This window comes from Saccoglossus kowalevskii, chromosome 9 (genome assembly GCF_978046115.1).
Source record: "Saccoglossus kowalevskii chromosome 9, keSacKowa6.1, whole genome shotgun sequence".
Lineage (NCBI taxonomy): Eukaryota > Metazoa > Hemichordata > Enteropneusta > Harrimaniidae > Saccoglossus > Saccoglossus kowalevskii.
Genome location: NC_140649.1, coordinates 8,026,540 through 8,048,205, shown reverse-complemented (window position 1 = coordinate 8,048,205; position 21,666 = coordinate 8,026,540). Strand labels below are relative to the sequence as shown.

At 37.8% G+C, this 21,666-nt stretch overlaps 1 protein-coding gene across 1 annotated transcript; it reads right to left on the bottom strand.

Annotated features, from left to right (window-relative positions):
- Window positions 1-1,282: 1,282 nt before the first annotated feature.
- On the bottom strand, window positions 1,283-21,325 carry LOC100368343 (uncharacterized). The gene is made up of 8 exons (XM_002738536.3): window positions 21,106-21,325; window positions 7,767-7,987; window positions 5,798-6,041; window positions 4,753-4,931; window positions 3,694-3,862; window positions 2,725-2,832; window positions 2,328-2,486; window positions 1,283-1,679 (listed from the first exon to the last, which is right to left on the bottom strand). Exons 1-8 carry the CDS (start codon window positions 21,143-21,145, stop codon window positions 1,561-1,563), a joined length of 1,239 nt encoding a protein of 412 aa, XP_002738582.1. The 5' UTR covers window positions 21,146-21,325; the 3' UTR covers window positions 1,283-1,560.
- Between the last annotated feature and the right edge of the window lie 341 nt (window positions 21,326-21,666).

Below are 21,666 nucleotides of genomic sequence, written 5' to 3'. Positions count from 1 at the left end.
ATTTTATTGTAAAATATACAAAAACAGTTTGCATAGATATATACAACGATTATTAACCTGCATTGTGTACTGGGTATTGCATTACAGGGTGAAGCCCCCCCCCCCTCGACTAGTTCGGTAACTATCATTAGTATGCCCTTTATCTTAAGTGATATGGAATTCAGTCATCTAGTACAGTTCAAGCTATTGGCGTCAATTATGTATCTATATATATATATATAGTGTTTCACTTCCAAGGTAATGCTCGGTAGTTAATCTTACAATAATATTACTAATCTAGGTTTTGCGTGTCAACGCTTATCTCAATTGCCCTAATGTAATAATGTCAACGCTTTCGATAATTAAATGTAGTGCGAGTGTCAATGACGTCAAGCCATGGCAACTATGATGGGAGTCACGCAGGCTCAATGAGTCTAGGGTGGTGTACAGTTTTATTACAAGGCACAGCTGAAATGTCTGTTAAGAACGAGAATATGGCGGGAAATTTTACTATTGTAGTATGAGTCGATTGACACGTGTCAGCACCAGACAAGTAAAGACACTGTTAAAAAGTCAATTTCTTAAAAAATGCACATTACGTGTCTCAGTTGTTGGTAACAAACTTGTGGTATAAAAACGTAATGTAAGAAAAGTATATAAAGTCTTAGTACTGAATATCACCAATTCCTTATCCAGAAAATAAGTTCACGGGCGGGACCACTACATAATTGGGGTGGGAAGGTCACTATAAATATAAAATTTCATACCTAGAGTCGGACTTAAAATGAAGTTAGATTTGAAGGTAATATACATACGCTAATTTAGGGCCAGTCACATTGTAGGTATGTTTGTCTAAAGGGATAGGAACGACCGGTACACCCACAATAAACTTGTTGAATAGTCAGGACAGGATATCTAATTGCTATAGATATATTTTTTTTCCAGAAAAAGCAACATCATTTTCACACATTTTATAATTTTACGTATTCTGAGTGATGTTTCACATGTCTGCGTATTGTGAATGCCACTTCGATCACAGAACAGACGAGTTATAGAAACACTCAATATTATCGCATAAAACTATCGAATAACAACTCAAAATCCGGTTACGATATAATAACGTGAAAAATTAATTTTAAAATACAATAATCATCAGAATTGCATACAGCTTCCAAACATTTACATTAAGACACAGGAGAAAGGAGAGAAACACAATGTTTCTCGTCCGGGTTCTCAGGTTAGCAAGGTGATCATTTGGTAAGAATTTACGTGCGCCCTCTTTTACCGGAAAACGTACACGGCATTAAACATCGAATGACTTTAAAGCAGGAAGTGGAAATCTATTCTAATTTACAGTAGTTCCATGTAATACTCTGGTGATGCATTTATAGAAGGCGATTCTATATCATTCTTTACTCGTGTACGCGTTGTGGCAGTGAGTTCCCCCTGTAAACCACACAAAAACCTGCCTTGCGACAATTGACGATTAGCGGAAAAAATAAATCGAAATGCTCTGTATCGCATAACTTCACTATTTGCAACGAAACTACAACGCTTTGGACGTCACGGAGTGCCAGTGTCTCAGAAAGCAATCGAAAGTAGCACCATCGTTACCATAGTAACATAACTGACACGTTGGTAGTTTGCGTCGTCACCTGCTTCAACTTGTCCTGCCTGGACGACAAGTTCAATATCTTCATCTGAAATATCAATGAATATACAGAATATATTAATTAACGTTAAACTTGTCAATCTTTTCGAACAAGGTTGCTTTTAAGTTATTTTCTTAACATGAACACACACGTGTATATTTATTTATCGGTCTCCTAGGGGGTGGAGCTACGTCACAAAACGTTCTATGTTGCTAAGACGTGCACCAATCTGCCATGTATTTCTAGGGGCTCTGCGAAACCTTCTGTGGAACGCCTGTCGAAAGGCGTGGGAAAACAGCTAAAGTCAAGGAAACAGCATAAACTAAACTTTGTCGTAATCCTGAGCAACCAAATTTATACATGTTGCACTTGTAAGAGTTATCTTGTTGAACTGTTCAGGAGAGTCCCTCAACAACTATCCCAAAGTACAGTTTTCTGAGAATTATCGGCCTATGTGTGATGGTTCCCAGGCGTTGAAAATACCCGGATGTCCGCCCGAGGATAATAGGGCAAGTTGTTGTGTGGGGTAAATGATATAAGCAGTGAAAAACTGTGTACTAAAATCGCCATGCAGCATACATTCCAATTTCATGTAAACAAACAATGTAATTTACACGCGCCATATATTAGTACACTACATGGTACCCGTATCCAACACGACGTGTTGTAACTCTGTTAAATTAAAAACATTCATACCTTGTTTGCATGTTGTGGGATCAGTTTCAGAGAAGTCGTGGAGATAATTTTTGAGACTGTGGACGGTTTTGGCAAGGAATTGTAGTTTCTCATCGGTGATGGTGTGTACATCATCGCACATCATTCGATAACATTCATTCATTATGCCCCTTGACTGGCCTGGAAATAAACACATATCGAAAGTATATATAGGGAAACATTCTAACACTATATTGGCCAATCACCGTCTAGTTACGACGAAATGATACAAGCAGTTGTGCCTGACATATGGGATATATTTGCCTTCATCATAGTTGCTTGAACTCAATGTGTCACGGCGAAGAGCGAGGGCGCTGTCTTACTGCTGTCCACTTATATGAATATTCTAGATCATTACATATGTAAATGCTCTACTTACGAGTATCAGTAAAATAAACTGCCTTCATTCCTTCCTCGTTCCAAAAGAAGAAATTACTGTTCAGCATGTATTCCTGATACAAGGTCTGTTCTATCTGGTTCGGGATAGCTGAAAACAAATATACATGTATATATCAACGTAGTACAAATACGAATCTTAGCGATGTGCATACTGCCCTCTAGTGTTCACATTTGACTACACTTATGCGTTTGTTTCCGTCGCTAGAGGTCTGTATTTCAAACAGTGTCTTTTTATAACTGTAAGTTGTATTATGTTGCTCAAATAAGTCCCGTACTGAATATAGAATGAAGATTAGAGGTGGCGGCACGAATGTTTTTGGGGCGGGTGAGATCTGCTCATCATTTCTTTGGGATCGAATTCAATTGTAAAAATGAACAACTAAGTCGTTTGAATAAAACAACTTAGTGGCCATCAATAATGTTTTTACCAGAAACAAAAACAAAAAAACACGTTAAAATCAACTTATGAATGTAACCTCTGAATACGGTTAGATCACTCATCAAAAAATATTTTAAAAAACTTTGGAATAAAAAGAACTGTGTGGTGAAGCTTCACTCAGAATTTTTTTTAATGTTTCTAGTAATTTCAATATTCTCATTTTGTTATCTAGTTATATATTGTCCATCATCAAATTGATATTTCAAACGTATACAAATGTGTTTTTTTTGTGATTAGTTTCGTGGTATAAATTGATCTTGATGTTTTCAGCATGACTCATCGTGTCGATCCGATGAAATGTTGCCAATTAGTCATGAAGGTCAATTGTCAAATAGTATATTCTGTCATGATTTCAATGCGAACACGTGGCATTATGACGGTGCTACTATAAACAGTAAGATACGAAATTCCCGCACAAAGCGTAGGTGGACAATCACAGACGACAGACAAATATGGCTGCATGTAGACGTATTTTACATTTACGTCGAGTAAAACTATGATACTACTCACCATCGATTGGTAACTCAAGTTTGTGAATAACAAACTCAGGGTTAGGGAGGCTCTTCCAATGCTCTGCTATTTTTGTCGTGACGTCAGATTCCAATCGTCTTCCAATCATTCCCAGGAAAACTCCTCTATTTTGATTGGCCTCAACTTCAGTCGCTGCGCTTGGAAATGTCTGTCAAAAATAAACACACATGGGAATATTTATGGACAATCTCCACGGCTGATTCGCCTCTTGGGAACATAAATGAGGTCGTGGCAACTCCGATTTCTGGACGAATTTTCGTCAGCACTATTTTCATACACTGAATACACATAGCGCCACCACGCGATGGATATAGATTATAGATTAATTGGCTCATCAATGTGTTTTCATTATAGCTCACAAAAAGGGATGCAAAATATGGGCACCATCGAACTACATTTTGCCCCCAAAATCAACTGAATATAATCCATGACATTGCGATTTTTGAGATGGTGTTCGGGTCCCCTTGGGTTATCTCGAATTCTGATTAAAACCAGCTGATTAATATTGATCAATTCTTCAAAACGGGTTCTTATCTTGAATGGGATTTGTTCAAAAATTGCACATTGATAACAAATATTTCGTTTTTCCAGCCCGTTTATGATCGTTCGCTTGCAATAGACTTAATAAATATACTAGGTGAATATATACCATAGTCCTTTGTTTCAGAAACTGTACATAGACGGTAAGACCTTTCGGCGTTTTAACCAGATCGAAATATTTTGGAGGGATTAATACGCATCATGAATTCTCAACTGACTATCTTATAACTGCATAACCGAATATTGAGATATGAAGAGAACTTTTAACAAAATAAGCCAAAAAAGCTAAAATTGTGTGCTTGGTGTTTTGTGTGACAAGCAATTCGCTGATCGTATATTTGTATTTGGCTTTAGTAAACTATAATAAAACCGTAATGTAAAATTCAAGGGAATCTACCAAGTGATCATCTGTGTTGATGGTTGCCAATCATTGTAGATTGAATGGCACGAACTGAAAGACTTGTAAACATCACACCATAGAAGGTATTATGTACTTACCGACTTAAACTTAGTGGGAATGATCTGGGATTCCGGTGTGGTGTCGTAATTCATAATTGACTCAAGTATAAGAGCCACGTTCAATATAGGATTACCGACTTCTTCCAAATATGGCTTCAACCAGCTGAGCATGAACGCGGAGGTACCACAAGCTATGCGACTATAACACGCACTCCGTACTGGTAAAACAAAATTATTTTGGAATTTAGAAATACATAAAACAAAGCTCTATATTTAATAAATACAGTTTTAAAGATGCATTATGTAATTTTTAATGTTGTTGTTTGTTACTGTGTGTTGACGAATAGATTGGGGTATAAATTATTATGAACCAATCACGTCGTCTTTGCAGCACAACAGCGAAGTATTCGTTCGAAGAAACACTGACATTACCTAATACGCATGCGCACTGACTGTGTCAGTATGTACAACAGTCACTGCACATGCGTGGTAGTGCTTTTTTATTTTTCAGCGAACGAATACTATGCAGTGCGCTGCAAATACAACATTTTTAATTCGCGATAAATCATAATTCAATTGATCATCAACATGAAATATCAAACAACAATATTAAAACATATATGTTTTCGTCTATATTGCGCCTTCAAACCATATGAATTAGACGGAAATTGGACGTAGTATATTTAGATTCTACAAGATGTTTGCTCTCATGAATGAATAAATGAATGAATGAAATTAAAATCATGACGAAATTTTGAAAAATTGTCCTACGACCAGAAAATACAATTGGTGAGGAAATTATGAACAAAGGGACAGAGCGTTTGCCGAAAGGTCGATTTCACATGAAATTCCATGTACGCTCCTGAAAAGGTCGGACGACAGTCTGAGATCTAAGCTTACCACTTGAACGCGTTATTTACGTTACAATGACCCCATAATGAACGGGGAGAAAACAAATTATCGCCGAAAACTTTAGCTTTCGTTACTGGAAAATTATACTTTGCCAATTTACGTTGCTGATAGAAATAAATAGCTACATGTATAAGCACTTATGTTTAGTATATTCAAATAAATGTTAGGTTACCTTTGTCAGCTGACTCTTTCACGTCCATGTCGATGGCAGCAAATACGGTGGTATATTTATGGTTACATTCCTGTTTTGTAAGCTCCTTGGCTATCTCCAACATAGCAGCTACACCGGAACCATTGTCGTCCACACCGGAAGTATGTCGGTAAGTGTCGTAGTGCGCCAACACGAGTGTGATCTTATCATCAGGCGTTCCAGACATGTCGCCCTCCAGGACTCCAATCACGTTGCTCCCCTCAATCTATAATGACGTAATATGCAACAAAGTGGGCCAATATGTAACAATGCATCCTGGTAGTTTCTGTTTCGGATAACGAATAGTTTATTTTTAACTATCCACGTTTCAGTGGAACAAGTTCACTACTATCGAGAATGAAACAATTGTTACAAATGTAACTTTCACTGACGTCCAATAGTTGACGACAACATTATTATTGTTAGTGCAAGCAAGTATCAAGGAATAGACGCTGCCAGTATGTGTGGCATTCAGGAACCATACGTCATATGTGTTACCAAAGACAATGCTTGTTATTGTCATTATTATTGCAGCCTGTTTTCATGATCGAAGATTAGATTGTACGGGGAATAGAAACGAAATTGAGTTCAAAAATAGTTTGCTTTTGAATAATTGTACAAACGTCCGTCCACCGTTTGCATTGTAGACATTGCGGCCGCGGACGTGTCGGCCCGTTTTTTTCAAAGACAAAGGTGTTTGAAGTGTTGTTTTTTTCTCGTACTATGAATGTCGGAAGTTTCGCACGTTAGAAGAACGGTATATTTATATTTATTTATTTATTTACTAGATCTGTTAGAAGCATATATTAACAAGGCTCTCCTTATTCCCCGGAGTTATTCGATGTTTTCTAAAAAATGCCCGCTGCTGAAAAGTTCCCCATTGCAAAAAGCCGCGACCGACACGTCTTGGGCCGAAACATCCGCCCACCGTTTGTGCCTTCTACAAAGAATAGTCCTGGTAATTTTCTTAACACCATATAAAATCATAACGTTTATGTAATTCCTTTCATAACTGTGATTATTTTTTTTTCATTGAAACAAGAGAGCTACATTCCCGTATAATAAAGTTTGAATTTGCATGAGAGAGTACAGTCCACTGCTAATATATTGTTGTCCAAATTAAACTAATCAAAATAGCCAAATATTTTGATCAATAGTAAGCGCTTTTTCCTGAGCGAATACAGTTAAATAACTCTGACCACACAGCAATGAAAAGATTAACAATTTACGAAGATCGGAGACGCAGCATGACAACGCGCTGAAGTCTGGTATGCCGCCCTCTATTGGCGACAGTATAAAACTAGGCCAATCGTATTACGTATCACCTGTCATACTCTGCATGCGATATTGGACATAAATTAAATTCGGAGTTTAAGATTGATGTTCAAACAACATTATTAATAATAAATCAGTGAAAAGTTTGTTATAGACTATAAATTGGTGATTGCAAATGACGATGTGTTGTTACTACGCAACCGTAGACCCATGGGTAATTCTTTGACGTTGTAGAATTTTCTCGGAATATGAAAAGCGATTTTTTTAATTTCGAATTAGTGTATGTTTGTAAGTGTGTCTATTTTAAATTCTTCACTCGAGTACCATTGTAATCGACTAGTCATTGCGAGCTGAAATGCAGTGTCCACGACGCACATCATGACTATCAATTGCATCAAAACACGCCCACACAATATCACGTTTTCACTCAACAATGAAACACATCCGGAAATGAGTCATCGGGGCGAACTTGTACAATTTAACAGCGCTGTGTATATTAGAACCTCGAGTCAAATCTAACGCGTGTATATGAAAAATGAACGACGCTATAATGATCGAACAATTGACGATTCTGGTTATATTTTCTATAGCATCTTTTTTTTACTCGAAATCGATTACAGCAGCTTCGGGAGTTTCCGCTTGTGCGATCGCGCTGCATCACGGGAAACCGACTTACCATGTCATGTTCTGTCGAAAATGAGTGAATGATGACCTCGAGCCCAAACAACTCGAACTGATCCTTGATAAACTGTCTTGCATCGTCTTTGTAATCCGATAATGACTCGAGATGATGCCTTGGTTGGCTGAATTTGTCTTCAATGATATTTCTCAGATTTTCACCGGTTACGTTGAATAACGTTTCTTCTATATTGCTTGGCAGGCTGTACACCAGAACCACTGTGAGGACAATGACAATTGTGTAATTATTTAAATTAATATTTACTTAATGTGTCTACTCTATACAGTAGTGAATTTTGTCAGTGAGTTCTCGTCGTTTTTAAAATATTGGTTCATTTTGTGTATTATCATATACCTCGTACTGGTAACGCTGTGGGAAGTGCGCCCTCATACCAGGGCAATAATTTGCCGTATTAATGTTACAGCTTGTAAATATACTTATTGGTGACAATATTTCTGATAACGCTAAATATATGACAAATTGATTTAAATATAAACATGGATATCATTCTGAAGGTGTAGGAAACATTGGAAGAACGAGCTTGTATATCTTTCTGTTATTTATTTATTTATTTATTTATTTATTTATTTATTTATTTATTTATTTATTTATTTATTTATTTATTTATTTATTTATTTATTTATTTTCGCTGTTCAATATTGACTATATGAACATAATGTTGATACCTCAGAGAGTCAAACGATTTTTCCAGGTACAATTCGGGGTATATATAATGAGCGGGCAAGGAGCTCACGAACAATCTATGGTTACTGCAAAGCTGTTGTATCTCATTTTAGGCTATTTATCTAAAGACTAACTGACGAGATAATCTAGAACGAAATTAAAAGTACATGGAACACACAAGCACTTCTTTCCCACAACCAACAAACCGAGACCCCTTCATAAGATGACAGATATACTTGTATGAGCTTTCCGTAAAAGAACTTTCCATCCGGAGTAGGGGTGTGACTAACTGTCCCGGAGTGCATACAGCGCGACAACCATACATTCAAGCGTTCAGTAACAAACACGGACCAATATAGTAAATAACAGTCCTTTTGAGGATCTTAAGACAAATATTTTGTCAAGTCAATATTCCATATTTATGCATTCACCTCACGATTTAGAGCCAGACGACTCCACGATACCAACAGTGGGACAATTCATGCATGGTGTTTTTTGAAAAGTATTGGAATGTATTCACAAGAAAGGAGTGTGAATGCAATGTCAAATCAGTGACTTTTCGACTAATTCGACGACAAAACATTTTACAACATTATATAACTCGTTCCCCGTAAAAGTATAGCATCATATATTGGCCATTCATTACCTTATACTAGATTTCATTCGTCAGAACTTAAACACTACTTTCCCGGACCGATCACAGTGAAAATGTCTTTAAATTATGATAGATGAATATTACTAAAACAATGTGTAGACATAATTTATATTGATGCAGGAAAATGAGAAGCACAATAATTACCAAATTTGGTAAAACATTGTGCGATCGATCGGCTTGGCGTTTAAAAAGCATACTTGAAAAAGGTCATTTCACCAGAAATTAATATTGTAAAATAGTAAATCATAAACAAACTAATCGGTGAATTATAGTTAAAACAAATATTGTACCCTAGAATTAAATTTTCCCGATCTATTTGTGTAAGGTGTATTGCGTGACTAGTACCTGCAGTTTATAGCCAATCAGTGAACAATGGACACGGTTCATTGACTTTGAGGAAGATGCTGTGGAATATAGTATAGGAACCATATAATGATATTAGTAAAAAATAAATGAGTGATTGTCAAACAACCTGAAAAAAAAACCCAAGACACCTTCAAATAAATCAGGTTGATTACCCGTCCTTTTTGGAGCGGATAAATCATATTCAGGTGCTGATATTGCATAAGATCACTTTCTTTAGAATCCATGCCTCAAATCAAACTGAAGTCATTAGAATATACAGACAGACATTATACTAGTAATGCAAAACTGTGATATTTGAAGATACTTGCCAAGGAATATTAAAGGTGAAACGCAATTGCCAATGACTGAATGCACAGAAACGGTGTTTTAAAACGTGTAGCGTCAAATGTTCCCTTCACGTATTTGGCCATAGCACGGTTTAACTGCCTTAACTTTTTAAGTATAGGCAAAAATGAAATCGTTTAATTTCAACAGCTTTTCGGGATCCGTCGATAAAAAAACGAGGTCATAAAAATTATATTTAAGATCTATCTTTCCATTCCAGTATCTTATTTGAAAATGAATTTCCAAGCTATGCTCTCTAAACATGCGGCATTTTATCGGAACATATTGAGTATACAATCATAATTTTTCATTGTTTTCCTGGTTCTATCTATCACAGTGCACTCCATGTCTAACGAAGTGAATACTATAAATAAATCAAAGCATGACAGGGCTGATTCATGCAATACCCGCTGGGAAGCTAACACCTGTAGAAAACCGATCAACTCATTGAGTATTTATTATTTCGAGTTCTTAAAGTGATTAATATGTTAAATCATTATTATATGAATCGGGGTTAATATCCAAAATTGACAGTTGTCTACGGCGACTGTGACTTACTATTGAAAACAGTGTTAATGGTGGTTTATTTTGATCTCACGAAGACAATCTTGTATTTCTAAATTAAATTATTTCCAACTGTTTGAAACCTGATGTGAGTTTTCTGTTAGGGTTAATCAGACATGAACCATTTATACAATGGCGATTATTTTGGTGGAGTGCTCGGTAACGCGCAGTCTATGGTTCTCATACACTGGGAACAATTGCAATGAAACTGGACAAAGAATGCCTTCGCCGATGTGATTCACAGCGTCACGGTGAAGTTCAATGCATGGGTGCGTGCGACAAGGGTACGGGTGGCCCACGGACGTCTCATTACTTGTTGCACGGTCAAGGATTTCTCATTAAAATGAGATATATATATATATATATATAGTCTTTATTTACTTAGAGTGACCCCATTTTCAACTATTTGCAATTAACCGTATTCTCCGTGACCGAACATTAACGTACAGGTCCGTACTGCGTCACGCGAGAGAAAAAAAACCATGAATTCATCAATAGTTGTAACCGACCGTATCTCATGAAAGTGATATCGATTATTGCAATATCTCAGTCCTGGCATCTGGGAAAGCTTAACAAGTAACAGTATATATCTCCGATGCGGGATTAGAAACATTTACAATGATCGTGATGACAGACACGAACTACTTCGCTACTATTACTCTGTGTATAATAGTACAAGCGGTAAAAAAAGACCGTGGGCCATTTGATGAGACCCGTGGTGACCCCTTAACTGCGCATTTAGATGTGTTGTACCTTATTCTTGGGCTGTTATTACTACAAAATCAGAATTCTCGGAGAAATGTACTTTATTCATGTTTCTCATTTTACATGCAAACACCTGTGGTTATGATCATTTTGAATAGTAATTATCCAGTGTAATGTTTACTACGTGGAGTTAGATTTCGAGAGAAGCGTTTACAGAAAATATTCACGCGCAGTTTCAAGTTCATCATATAATTATTCTGTATTGATAGCTTAAACTCAGCGTGACCCCGTGCTGACTCTATGCGTAGCTATCGTATTGCAGTGTTCGGTATGACATGCATATATATAACAAGAATTAGTTTACACTTAATCATCACCATATGATAAGGTGATGAGGTTTCGAGAACCCGTGTAGAAGACTGAGAAGATCGTGTGATTAGACTATTAAAGCCGTATGCCGTAAAACAGTGATTGATTAGGTTAATAACCGAGATTCGTACATCTGCTGAGTCAACAAATTCGAACACGTGTTGACAATGCGTCTTCACTTCCGCCGAGTCACAACGATGAGCGTCAATTAAGTGTCAAGTTACTCACACATGTACAACATTCAACCCAATATTTCAACAGCAGAGCCACGAATCTACGCCTGGTCTCTTGTAACAAATCTCTGGAATTTCACGATTAGTAACAGTAATCTGATTCACAACAGAAACACGGCGATTAAAGCATGAGGGTCGTCACCTGCGCGTGCGCGAGAATTGAGTCTCAAGCGACGATAACAACACACGCTAAAATCGCAAAGGCTCATGGGCAGACCTTTGTTAGTATACACCGACACGCTATGGCCGTTTGCCGCATGCGCATGTGACGACACCCCCACTTTAAGTGAACTTATTCCAGACTCATCGCCGTCATTCTCCCATCGTGTAATTTGCAAACGAACTCGCGAATAAACACAACAGGTTACACCACCTTGCTGTGCGAGTTTATCACGTGATACGGCGCGTTCGTGTTTACGAGATTTTCACGAATGTGGGCGACACTTTGTAAGAGGCTGGTATCAAAAACATACTAATACATATGATCTTTCAAAAACTGAGTTGCACGAGATATTCTGATTTCACCCCTTGAAAAATTATGAGCCACGTCCTAGGTAAAGTGTTTCAGCAAATCTACACGTCATCTGTATAGATCCGGCCCATCGTAAATATATTATGAATCTCGCGAGAGTACGATATAAGGTCTATATTTGTGAGTAGCGGTTTATTCCATAATAAGGATGTTCGTAATTAGAATGAGTTAATAATCGTGATGTTGACAAAATAAAGGATATATTATGGCACTGACAGAATATTGTGTAAGTAAAATAACGCACGTTTACTATCTGCATCGCAATCTCCAATAATATGCCATCCGTTGTTGCCGCAGTCCCAATTGACTTAGTTTGCATAAAATGTAATTTCCGTATTCCTATGACGCATAAATCTTTTTAAATTAACAGGTATGTAATTTTATAGGGTACTAATATTGATCGAGCCTCAGACAGATACGTAATAAATGGGATTTGAAGAATATTGCTCTTTCCAGAGAAAATTGAAAACTGATAGGGTTTTATTTATTTTATTGTGATTTTATTTGTATTTTATTTGTTATTCTTCAATACTACAATAACATACTATATATTAAATGCATACATTAAAAATTGATTTGAATCTTTGAAGCATGGAAAGTGTTTCTTCCATTTTACCGGGTGTGGCGCACTTCACTCGACTAAGTACTATGCAAAATTGCAACAACAAAAAAAATGGGTGAGGCGCAGGTTTGAAACTGACGCGCGTTACGAGAAGCAACATTCCTTTGTTTTCCAAGTGGTTTATGGTGTCTTCAATCGAACAGTGGACCTGGTGAACGAGCATCGTGGAATAAGTTTAATTCAATCTTTGAAATCAAATGTTCAGATCATACCCGTACGACAAATAATTGTGTGTTAGTGATAACAATAAATCATGTCGAGTATAACTGATGATTATAAGGACATAAATGATCATTACGTAACGGTATAGTGATTATTTTTGTTTTAAATATGGTCGCCAAAACAACGATCGTTCAAAAATATCGAACAGTGAATATGGTTTAACTGAGTGGAGCACAAGACCCCATTTGCGTGTTTGATTTAAGTCATGCCCATCACTGGCAGGCCCATTTAACATCTGTATAACATCTTACGATGATGTATGTAAACATTGACATACAGTGAAGTAATTTACCTCGCCCTACTTACCAAGTCTTTTGCAAATTTAGTGCTTTTCTGCCGTACATGATATAGTGGCATTTTAACCCCGGAACTCTAAACTAGGACAGTGACAAATCTAGGTCACGTTACCCTGAGGAGAGTCCATCGCGATCAAACCACAAAAAGTGTTTTCATTCTACATAAAAGCAATCCACAATTTGTTGTGCGTTCTACGTTTGGAACTTTATTTGCCGAATTATTACGATTTCTCAACTGTGATGGTATTCGACTCCCTCGTATCTCGAATATGACGTATTTATGGCCCCTGCATGTCACACATCCGGGTACTTTCTAATTTCTTTTTAACACAGATAGCTCTGACAATGAAGGGAAATAACCACCAATCATGTAGATGTGTCAAGACATGTTCAATGTATGAACAAGTGTTTGATTAAAATGAAATTATGATACCAATATGAAGGCTGAATTTATAGTACTTCATTTGAATTCGAAAAATCCGGATGAGAGGTAAACTCTCATGCTGGTTTTCCCCGGTTTTCAAAAAAATAACTCACTAGAGGCAGCACTGTAATTTTTTAGACTCCGAGGGAACTCGCCAAAAGGAAGCTATTACAAAATGTGTATAAATCGTAGGTAGTTGATGAATACCATCGTGATATTTAGGACTACGACCAAATTCATGCGTTTGGCAAGCAAAACATAACATTTATGCAGTCCAAGGGCTGATTATTGTCTGTAATTACATTTATGAGAAAGACGACCGAATTGACACAGTTTTACAAATGCGCTGACTCTAAATCCGATCCAACCATTATTGGAGAATCGGACACTGTAAATGTCTTGCATGGACTCAGTGCCTGCTATTTACCTAAAGGGCGGTTGTCGTCGCGCAGCGCGTGTTCGAATTGCATGTAAACAAACAATGTATTTTACAAGAGTTACATACGTCGCTATCATGAGTCCCATATCGAACAGGACGCGGCGCGACGACTACCACATTCTACAACACATAGATGGAAAAATAAATAAATGATCAAGACCAGCATTCGTTCGTTGTACAATAACACTAATCTAAATGTATGACACATAGTATCTATCTCACCAAATCTCGTTAGACTGTGATCCTCGAGTCACGTAACTATACTTTTTTTTCGAGAACATGTTTTCTCATAAGCGGTTTCTGATTGGATAATGCTATCCATTAATAACCATGACGAAACGTGTCCCAATTGCACAATGCGTACCATACAAGCCATTAAGTTGAAAGTCGGGATAGTACGCGCAGACGACAATTTGTTTTGTAATCTCACAAGTTGTGATACTGAACTTGTGAATAAAATCTCCGGGCTAAAATTTCATCCTAGTCTTCCTAGGTGAGGGAGAAACGTACGTATGAGAACGAACCCTATTTTTACCTTGGCTACACGGCGATAAATATACGCCTTTCATTCACAACGTATGTATTACATAATTTGCTGTTGGATGATTCAATATTATCAAACCGTATACAAGACCACTCAGGCGACAGAGTCTTAGTCATCAAACACACTGTCTGGCCCGAGGCACGAACATCGTTATCTCTTCAGTTGACAAACCATTAAATTATGTTTACTGAGGTGTGTCTTGTTTTAATGGTTGATATTAATGTCATAACTACATTTGTTCAATAATATTATGGGACATTTAATCATTTAGCATCCAGGTGGAACTCGGGAATTATTATTTTTTAATGTCCAATTCTTAAAAGACTCATCATTATGAAGACAAAGAATGCCCAACTGTCTTGCTAACAATGGATTTAAATGGGTGAATGAAGTTGAATTCCCAACATTTTATAAATTATTTGTATATCAATTACTAGTATATCGGGCTTGAACAAATGTCATGAAAAAACTAAATTCAGCTGCACGTTTATGTCAATGCTGTTCTGACATACATATAATATGCATGGGAGTGGTTATGTCTCGGTCAAAAATCGTAAACATGTGAAGTGAAGTAAAGACAAAATTAATACTTGACAATATGCAGTCGCGTTTTCACTAAAATAAGAAAATTCTTCTCTTATTCGTCGTGTCCTGTTCAGTTAAAGCGGGAAAACGCTCTCACATGGTGAATGACCCCTTCTCGGTGACTCAGACAATCAGAACATTATTACCGCTAAAATGATTAAACGCAGACGACGAAAAGAACAGATGTCCCCATGGAGGCGATACGGTTCAGCACGTGAGGTGTAAAAGGTTAGTGCAAAATTCACAGTCAGCACCAGCGAATCGTTAGAAAACTTTAAAGCGCGGGAAACAAAAAAATACTAAATATAACCGGCGTTGTTGATGCGGAACTAGTCTTGAGAATTACAAGGTGACGACTGCGATTGATGGATCATACCTTCTCGTCTCCCAGTGTATCGTGGTAAACGGGAGATTCATATCAATTTATAGAGTGTCGAGATGTGGTATTTTATCCAAACCGCCGAAGTCGCACCATGTTGTATGTGGGTTGCCTACCACCACTGACATAACAATGCATTTAAGATGTGATTTCCCCCCATTAATAATTAACAATGCGCAGGCATTCAACCACGACACAAATCAAGTATACTAGAACATGTTATTGTTTGTGAAGAAGTAGAAGGGGAATAGAAATGCTGTGGGCAATTTTATTTATTTCCAAATGACAACTCTCCACGTTTCCCCTATATTTGTATTTTACATGGGAGCATTCGATGAAATTTCGGTATAGATGTGAATATGGTTGCCATCGTAACAACACTTTTGGGGATGATTTTTCATTCATAACTCAAATTACTATGTAAACAGAAATTTCGGAAATTATTTTTCATTGTAACTCATAAAAGTTATGATTGATTTTCTTCAATTGATTGATTTGGATCTGGATTTTGTTGTGAGTCGTGAACACAAAAACATGTTTACAACGAGTAATTATTGCCAAATAACTGAAAAACATCAATCATCAACTAAGCGATTAGATTTTGGAAGGAATATTGACTGCTGATTGATTGCTATGGAGATAAACTTTTAAAAAGATTCTTCACCATTGACAGATAGGGCTGTATGATTTCTTGAGAAAACAATCATATTCAGGACTCAATTTGCTCTGAACTTACAATGGAAATTATGAAGTATCAGAGAATGATAAATGTATAATAGGGTGAAGGGTATTAGTGAGGGTGTGTCGCTTCTACAGTTGAGGTTGACGCTCTCAGTATGCCTTCTAGTTTTATTTGTTTCTCACTAGCCGCGGGTTTTTGACACAACGAAGAGTGAACCCACGTTAGCAAACAACATGGATCATAGCCGTTAGACGATAGGGAATTGTAATACTGTATACATGATTGTGTCATATGGCGACAAAGCTGTCACGTGACTAGGTGCCGGGTGCAGTGATTCACTTGTAAAAATCACGTGCACGATACGACGTCATGAACTTCTGCGTTCAACGTTTCAGTGCACGGTTTAAAAATTTGTTTAGACGGAATCCTGAACAGTCATTTTATTTTGACGCCTAATATTTCGATAATAATGGTTGTCAGAGTCTCTGGGGTACATTTCTCAGAGAATTCCCAGACATCGACGTCGGCTGCCCCAGGCACCAACAACATCCAGAAATTGTATTCCCGGCATGCTGTGTTTACTGTGAAACTTGATGCAGCCATGCCATGTTATCATTTGTACTACAACATATCTGTAGCAATATAATAATGAAACATAGACCAGACATGCAGAAATTTCCCTCTACAGGAAGTGCTTTCCTATTAGGGTTCAAGTTGCGCCCTCTTAGTCTACTCGTCAGTCGGTGCCATAGTTCACTGCCACAGTGCACTAACCACGAACACAAATTGAAACGCACACTCCAAGTCGAGGCGAGGCGAGAGCAACTGTAGCTAAAGTATGTGTTGACATAGTAGGGATTTTCGCGAGCGCATTTCTTCCGAGTTGCATTCTGAGGTGGAAATACGATATCTGTTGCAAGTTGCATTTTTGAATAATATCTCGGCAGGAAACGAAGGCGTGTGACTGCAAGCAGACTGTAAAGTGACGGTCATTGTCCCATAGTCCACATTTAGTTCAACTCATACTTCACTTCAATTGAACAGGACAGCGTTACTACACAGACTAGCACAATGATTAACGGTCACGTTAGCGGAGATTGTATGACAAACTATACTAACTACCGGGACGTTTTGAGTTTCGCGCGAGATCCATGTCTTACCGTACGCACATGTCAATCCTCACCAAGAGACGTGTGCAATGTATATTTGTTATTTTGTAACGGAGATCATACAGACAGATAACAACGGAACGCTCGTAAACGGATAAACTGAAATATGTTACAGTGAAATAAACTCTGAACCCAGCGTTTTGAAATGCAATTGAGCCGCGGGTATCACAAACAGAACGGTTGACAGATATATCGGCATTTACAAGTGGGTGTCCGTTTTTTGTGTAATAAGTGAGAGAACACGAAATGTATATGTTCCGGTTCCGGTTACAACGATTACAAATCAAAATCAGCAGATGTTTGATTATATACTAGCCCCTGTGCTGTTCAAACTCAAATTGCTGAAAAGGATCACAAATATAGCGAGTTTCATGATGATTGCGTATTGTTATTCCACACCGCCTTTTCCGCGTGGCATAAATCTATTTTGATATACCAGTATAGTGACGTTTAGGGAAGACATTCTATCTGCATGTTTTTGTCGCCATAAAATATAAAAACAAATACTGTAAAATGACTAATTTTCACTGGGTTTAAATTTCACTGATTTACCATTTCAGGCATATTCAGTGGGTTTTAAATTCACGGTTTCGTTATTTGGATAATGTGTTCTATGCTAAATATTACATATTCACTGTGTTTTAATTTAGCGCATTTTTCCAGTCAGCGAAATAAGCTAAATTAAAACCCAGTGAATAATTACCCCCTTTACAGTAATCAACGTGATATAATATTATGTGTGTTATTTCATTCAAATATGTTAAATATTTTCAAAATGTATACAATTATACTTTTTAGCTCCACACAGCAAATTTCTTATTTTATCACATTGCCTGATAAACAGCAATTTCCTAGTGAAATATGACGCACTTGTTTTCATTCCCTGTAAACAGAGAATTTTACAATCTGTAAATATTAGTAATCGCTAACAGGCCGCACCAACACAGACAGACCGGAAATTTCTTTTATTCAACTTTTTATCACATAAATAATAGATGACATTTACGATTTCTGACAAACTTTAGTCCAAAGAACGAACAGGTCACACTAAAAAGTTCGACGGAGTTGTGGAACAAATTCACGAACATCGTAACATATACCCGGAAGCGAGTGAAATATTCTAAGCGTGTTTCCAATCTATATAACCACTTAGCCGGCGAAGTGTGTGGCGAACACGCGATATCTCCACAGTCAATCGATCTTTTCCGCTTAATAGTAAACGGCGCAATGACTCACAGAAACGCCAGAGTTTGAATTCAGATGGATTTCCATTATGAAGCGACAATTCCTTTTTTCTGGGTGTGAATTTCTGTAAAATGGATACTAGTATATGCACTCATTGTATCACGTTTGGTTAAGGTGAACCATACGCGAATTCGCCGTGAACAATTCATCTGGTTACCAGCTTGTGTGTTCGATTTGCACCCGCCCCCGAAATAACTTCCATGTGTCCCCAAAGCAACATTTGATTATGAAGACCTTGAATAATAACACCTTCAGGACAAAACAACTTTGAACTAGGACATCACATAGATCATCCAAAAGCGTTACAACAATTCCCAAACACGGCTTCAGCACGATACATGTAAACAGCTCTCATTTGTACACCGCACATGTCGTACACAGTGTATGTCAACAAATTGATGTTGACACACTTCACAAGGACACGTCGCTAAAACATACCTGCGTTGTGTGAGTGAAAGCACGTTTTATACCGGATGTGTAATTATTCCAAGTCAGGGGTTGGTGACGGGGGGGGGGTGCATTCATTCTTATTTCGTGAATTGATGACAATAGTGTAACCACGACACCACCTATCTACACAGAATATACGGGCATGTGTTCGCTAATTAACACCACAGTCTTGTATGTAATCGTGTTAGATAATCAACTATTTATATTTGGAAATTCCGAGTTACAAGAACGAGGATGGTTCAATAACATGTAAAGCCATGCCATACTACACATATCTTGGAAACTTAACACTGAGTAAAAAGTGCAAGTTTATGTCAGTTTAAATATATCTCTAATGATGTAAACACAGGGTATTTAAGTACTCATTGACACTACAATGTCTACAGAACAATTTACACCATTCTCGTGGACCGAATGTGGAAACGTCGCATTCACCGTGCCAATATTTCGATGACATTTACAGTTTGTAGTAAATTTACCGTTTGTTGTTTGTATATTATTGATAGATTTAAAAAAATATTGCTAATATTCATTGTCACGGTTATATGCGCTGAAACATGCACAAATGTCATTAACGGGGGAGTTGCCTCCTTAAAATATACCTTATAAAACAACAATTTTACGTTTTTACGACACTCTGGGCATTCAAGGACCAATTGAACAATACATCACTAATTGGCCCCACGGTAATTGCGGGGACATACGCTGCGAAGTACCCGTGGCTGTATACCGTTTAAAATGTAATCTTTCCTCCCAATTGTTAATTCAGTTAACACTGCACAAGATCACCCGCTCCCCGATGAGTCATGCGCTTGCTACGACTTCAAAAGATTGCTTTCTCACTACCCACTGTTTCAATAATAATCCGTATTTACGCGACATATTTCGCCTTAGTGTCTGCATGCTCGACTCCACCACACTCTGCTATTTGAATATAATTGCACTGGCAGTATTTTGTGTGTGGATGGTTGTAAAAACATGTTGTCTACGATGCGATATATTGTGACCAAGAAGGTGGAATGACCTACGACCTTTTACGAAATGTGTCGTCTGACGTTTACTTGGCAGTTGTTATAAATATCCACTTTGCTCGGCGAACGCCATGTAAGATATGGTGTACGTTTATAAGTTGAAGTCTATTGAGACAATTTGTATATTATTATTATCATTTTCGGATTAATAATTTGCGTTCAGGATTATAAACATGCTTTGACAGCAGACAATAATTCCTTTGACCTATAGTCTCGCTGCAGTGAAAAGCAAACTGGGAGCGGTCGTGTACTCAGCGCAGTGGGTCTCACCCCATCTCCTACCACGTGATGCCCATCAGAATCAATTCACAATAGACCACGCTTGATTTCAATACTATAACATCCATGTATACAAAGATAACGCACCAAACGCCCTGCCCTCAAATCAACAAGTCTATCTTCAATAAATCATCGCATTTCATGAGGTCATTTAAAAATAACTCCGAGAACAATTTCATCTAAACCTCATTTGAACTTGCAGCATGAAAGTGGAGACGGTGCAATATTTGTGGGAGTGGCCTCTATCGTTCATTGTCATTTCCCCGAGGTTTTACATGAAACGAAGGGGGCTTTTTATTATCGGTCCAGTTGTCGTGGCTGTCCCGTAATTATGGATTTTCATTAGACGAGTTCTATTTTAAGGTACACGTTTATGTAAGGTATTAATTACAGCGTAGTGTCAATACTGGGTGTCTACAATCAATACCGGAACCACGGACAGGGACATTATGGTCATGGGAATACTAGTATAGCGACGTAACGTAGTGAGTTCTGTTCTACGTCGGGGATACATTAGCGTAATTAAAAGAAACGTACCTTGTACGAATACACTGATCAGCCCCGCAAATCGCCACATTTTTCTTTCCTGTTGTATTCCTGCTGGAGTTTGCGACGGTAAATGTCAGGAAATAGAATCGGTAGTGAAACAAAGATAAATCCCGTACAAATCCCGGTTCTCTGCTCAACAGGGAACGTGCAGTCGCGATGTTGCCACAGCTGATGGAGCGATGATCGCCGTTCGTAATTCACCGGCTTTAGAATGCCCCGATTGGAGAAGACGTTAAGAGGGGCGCTCCAAATTAATTTACGTCGACAGGAGTGGCAGCTCTAGTGGGAGGGGTATAGAGTTCGGAGAAGTATGACTGTCAGCGTGCATATGGTATATATCCAAACATAATGTAATACACGAGCTACATATGCGATAGACGCCGCGGTGGCAGAGAAAAGAACACACAATAAAGTAGATTGATCCCATCAAAGATGAAGCTGCCACCCCTCTGAAAGAAATTAGCCACGCCAGTCAGAAGTTTACGGATAGGTAGAGAGGTCACGGCTGTTCGCATTGTTAGCACCGTATTCATTAAAATTCGCCGCTGC

Excerpts from the sequence above, each read along its gene's own strand:
- LOC100368343 (XM_002738536.3), bottom strand. The coding sequence starts at position 21,145 with ATGTGGCGATTTGCGGGGCTGATCAGTGTATTCGTACAAG. Across the intron at positions 4,932-5,797 it reads GAAAGAGTCAGCTGACAAAG|TACGGAGTGCGTGTTATAGT; the intron begins GTAACCTAACAT and ends TTGTTTTACCAG. Across the intron at positions 2,487-2,724 it reads AGTTTATTTTACTGATACTC|GCCAGTCAAGGGGCATAATG; the intron begins GTAAGTAGAGCA and ends GTTTATTTCCAG.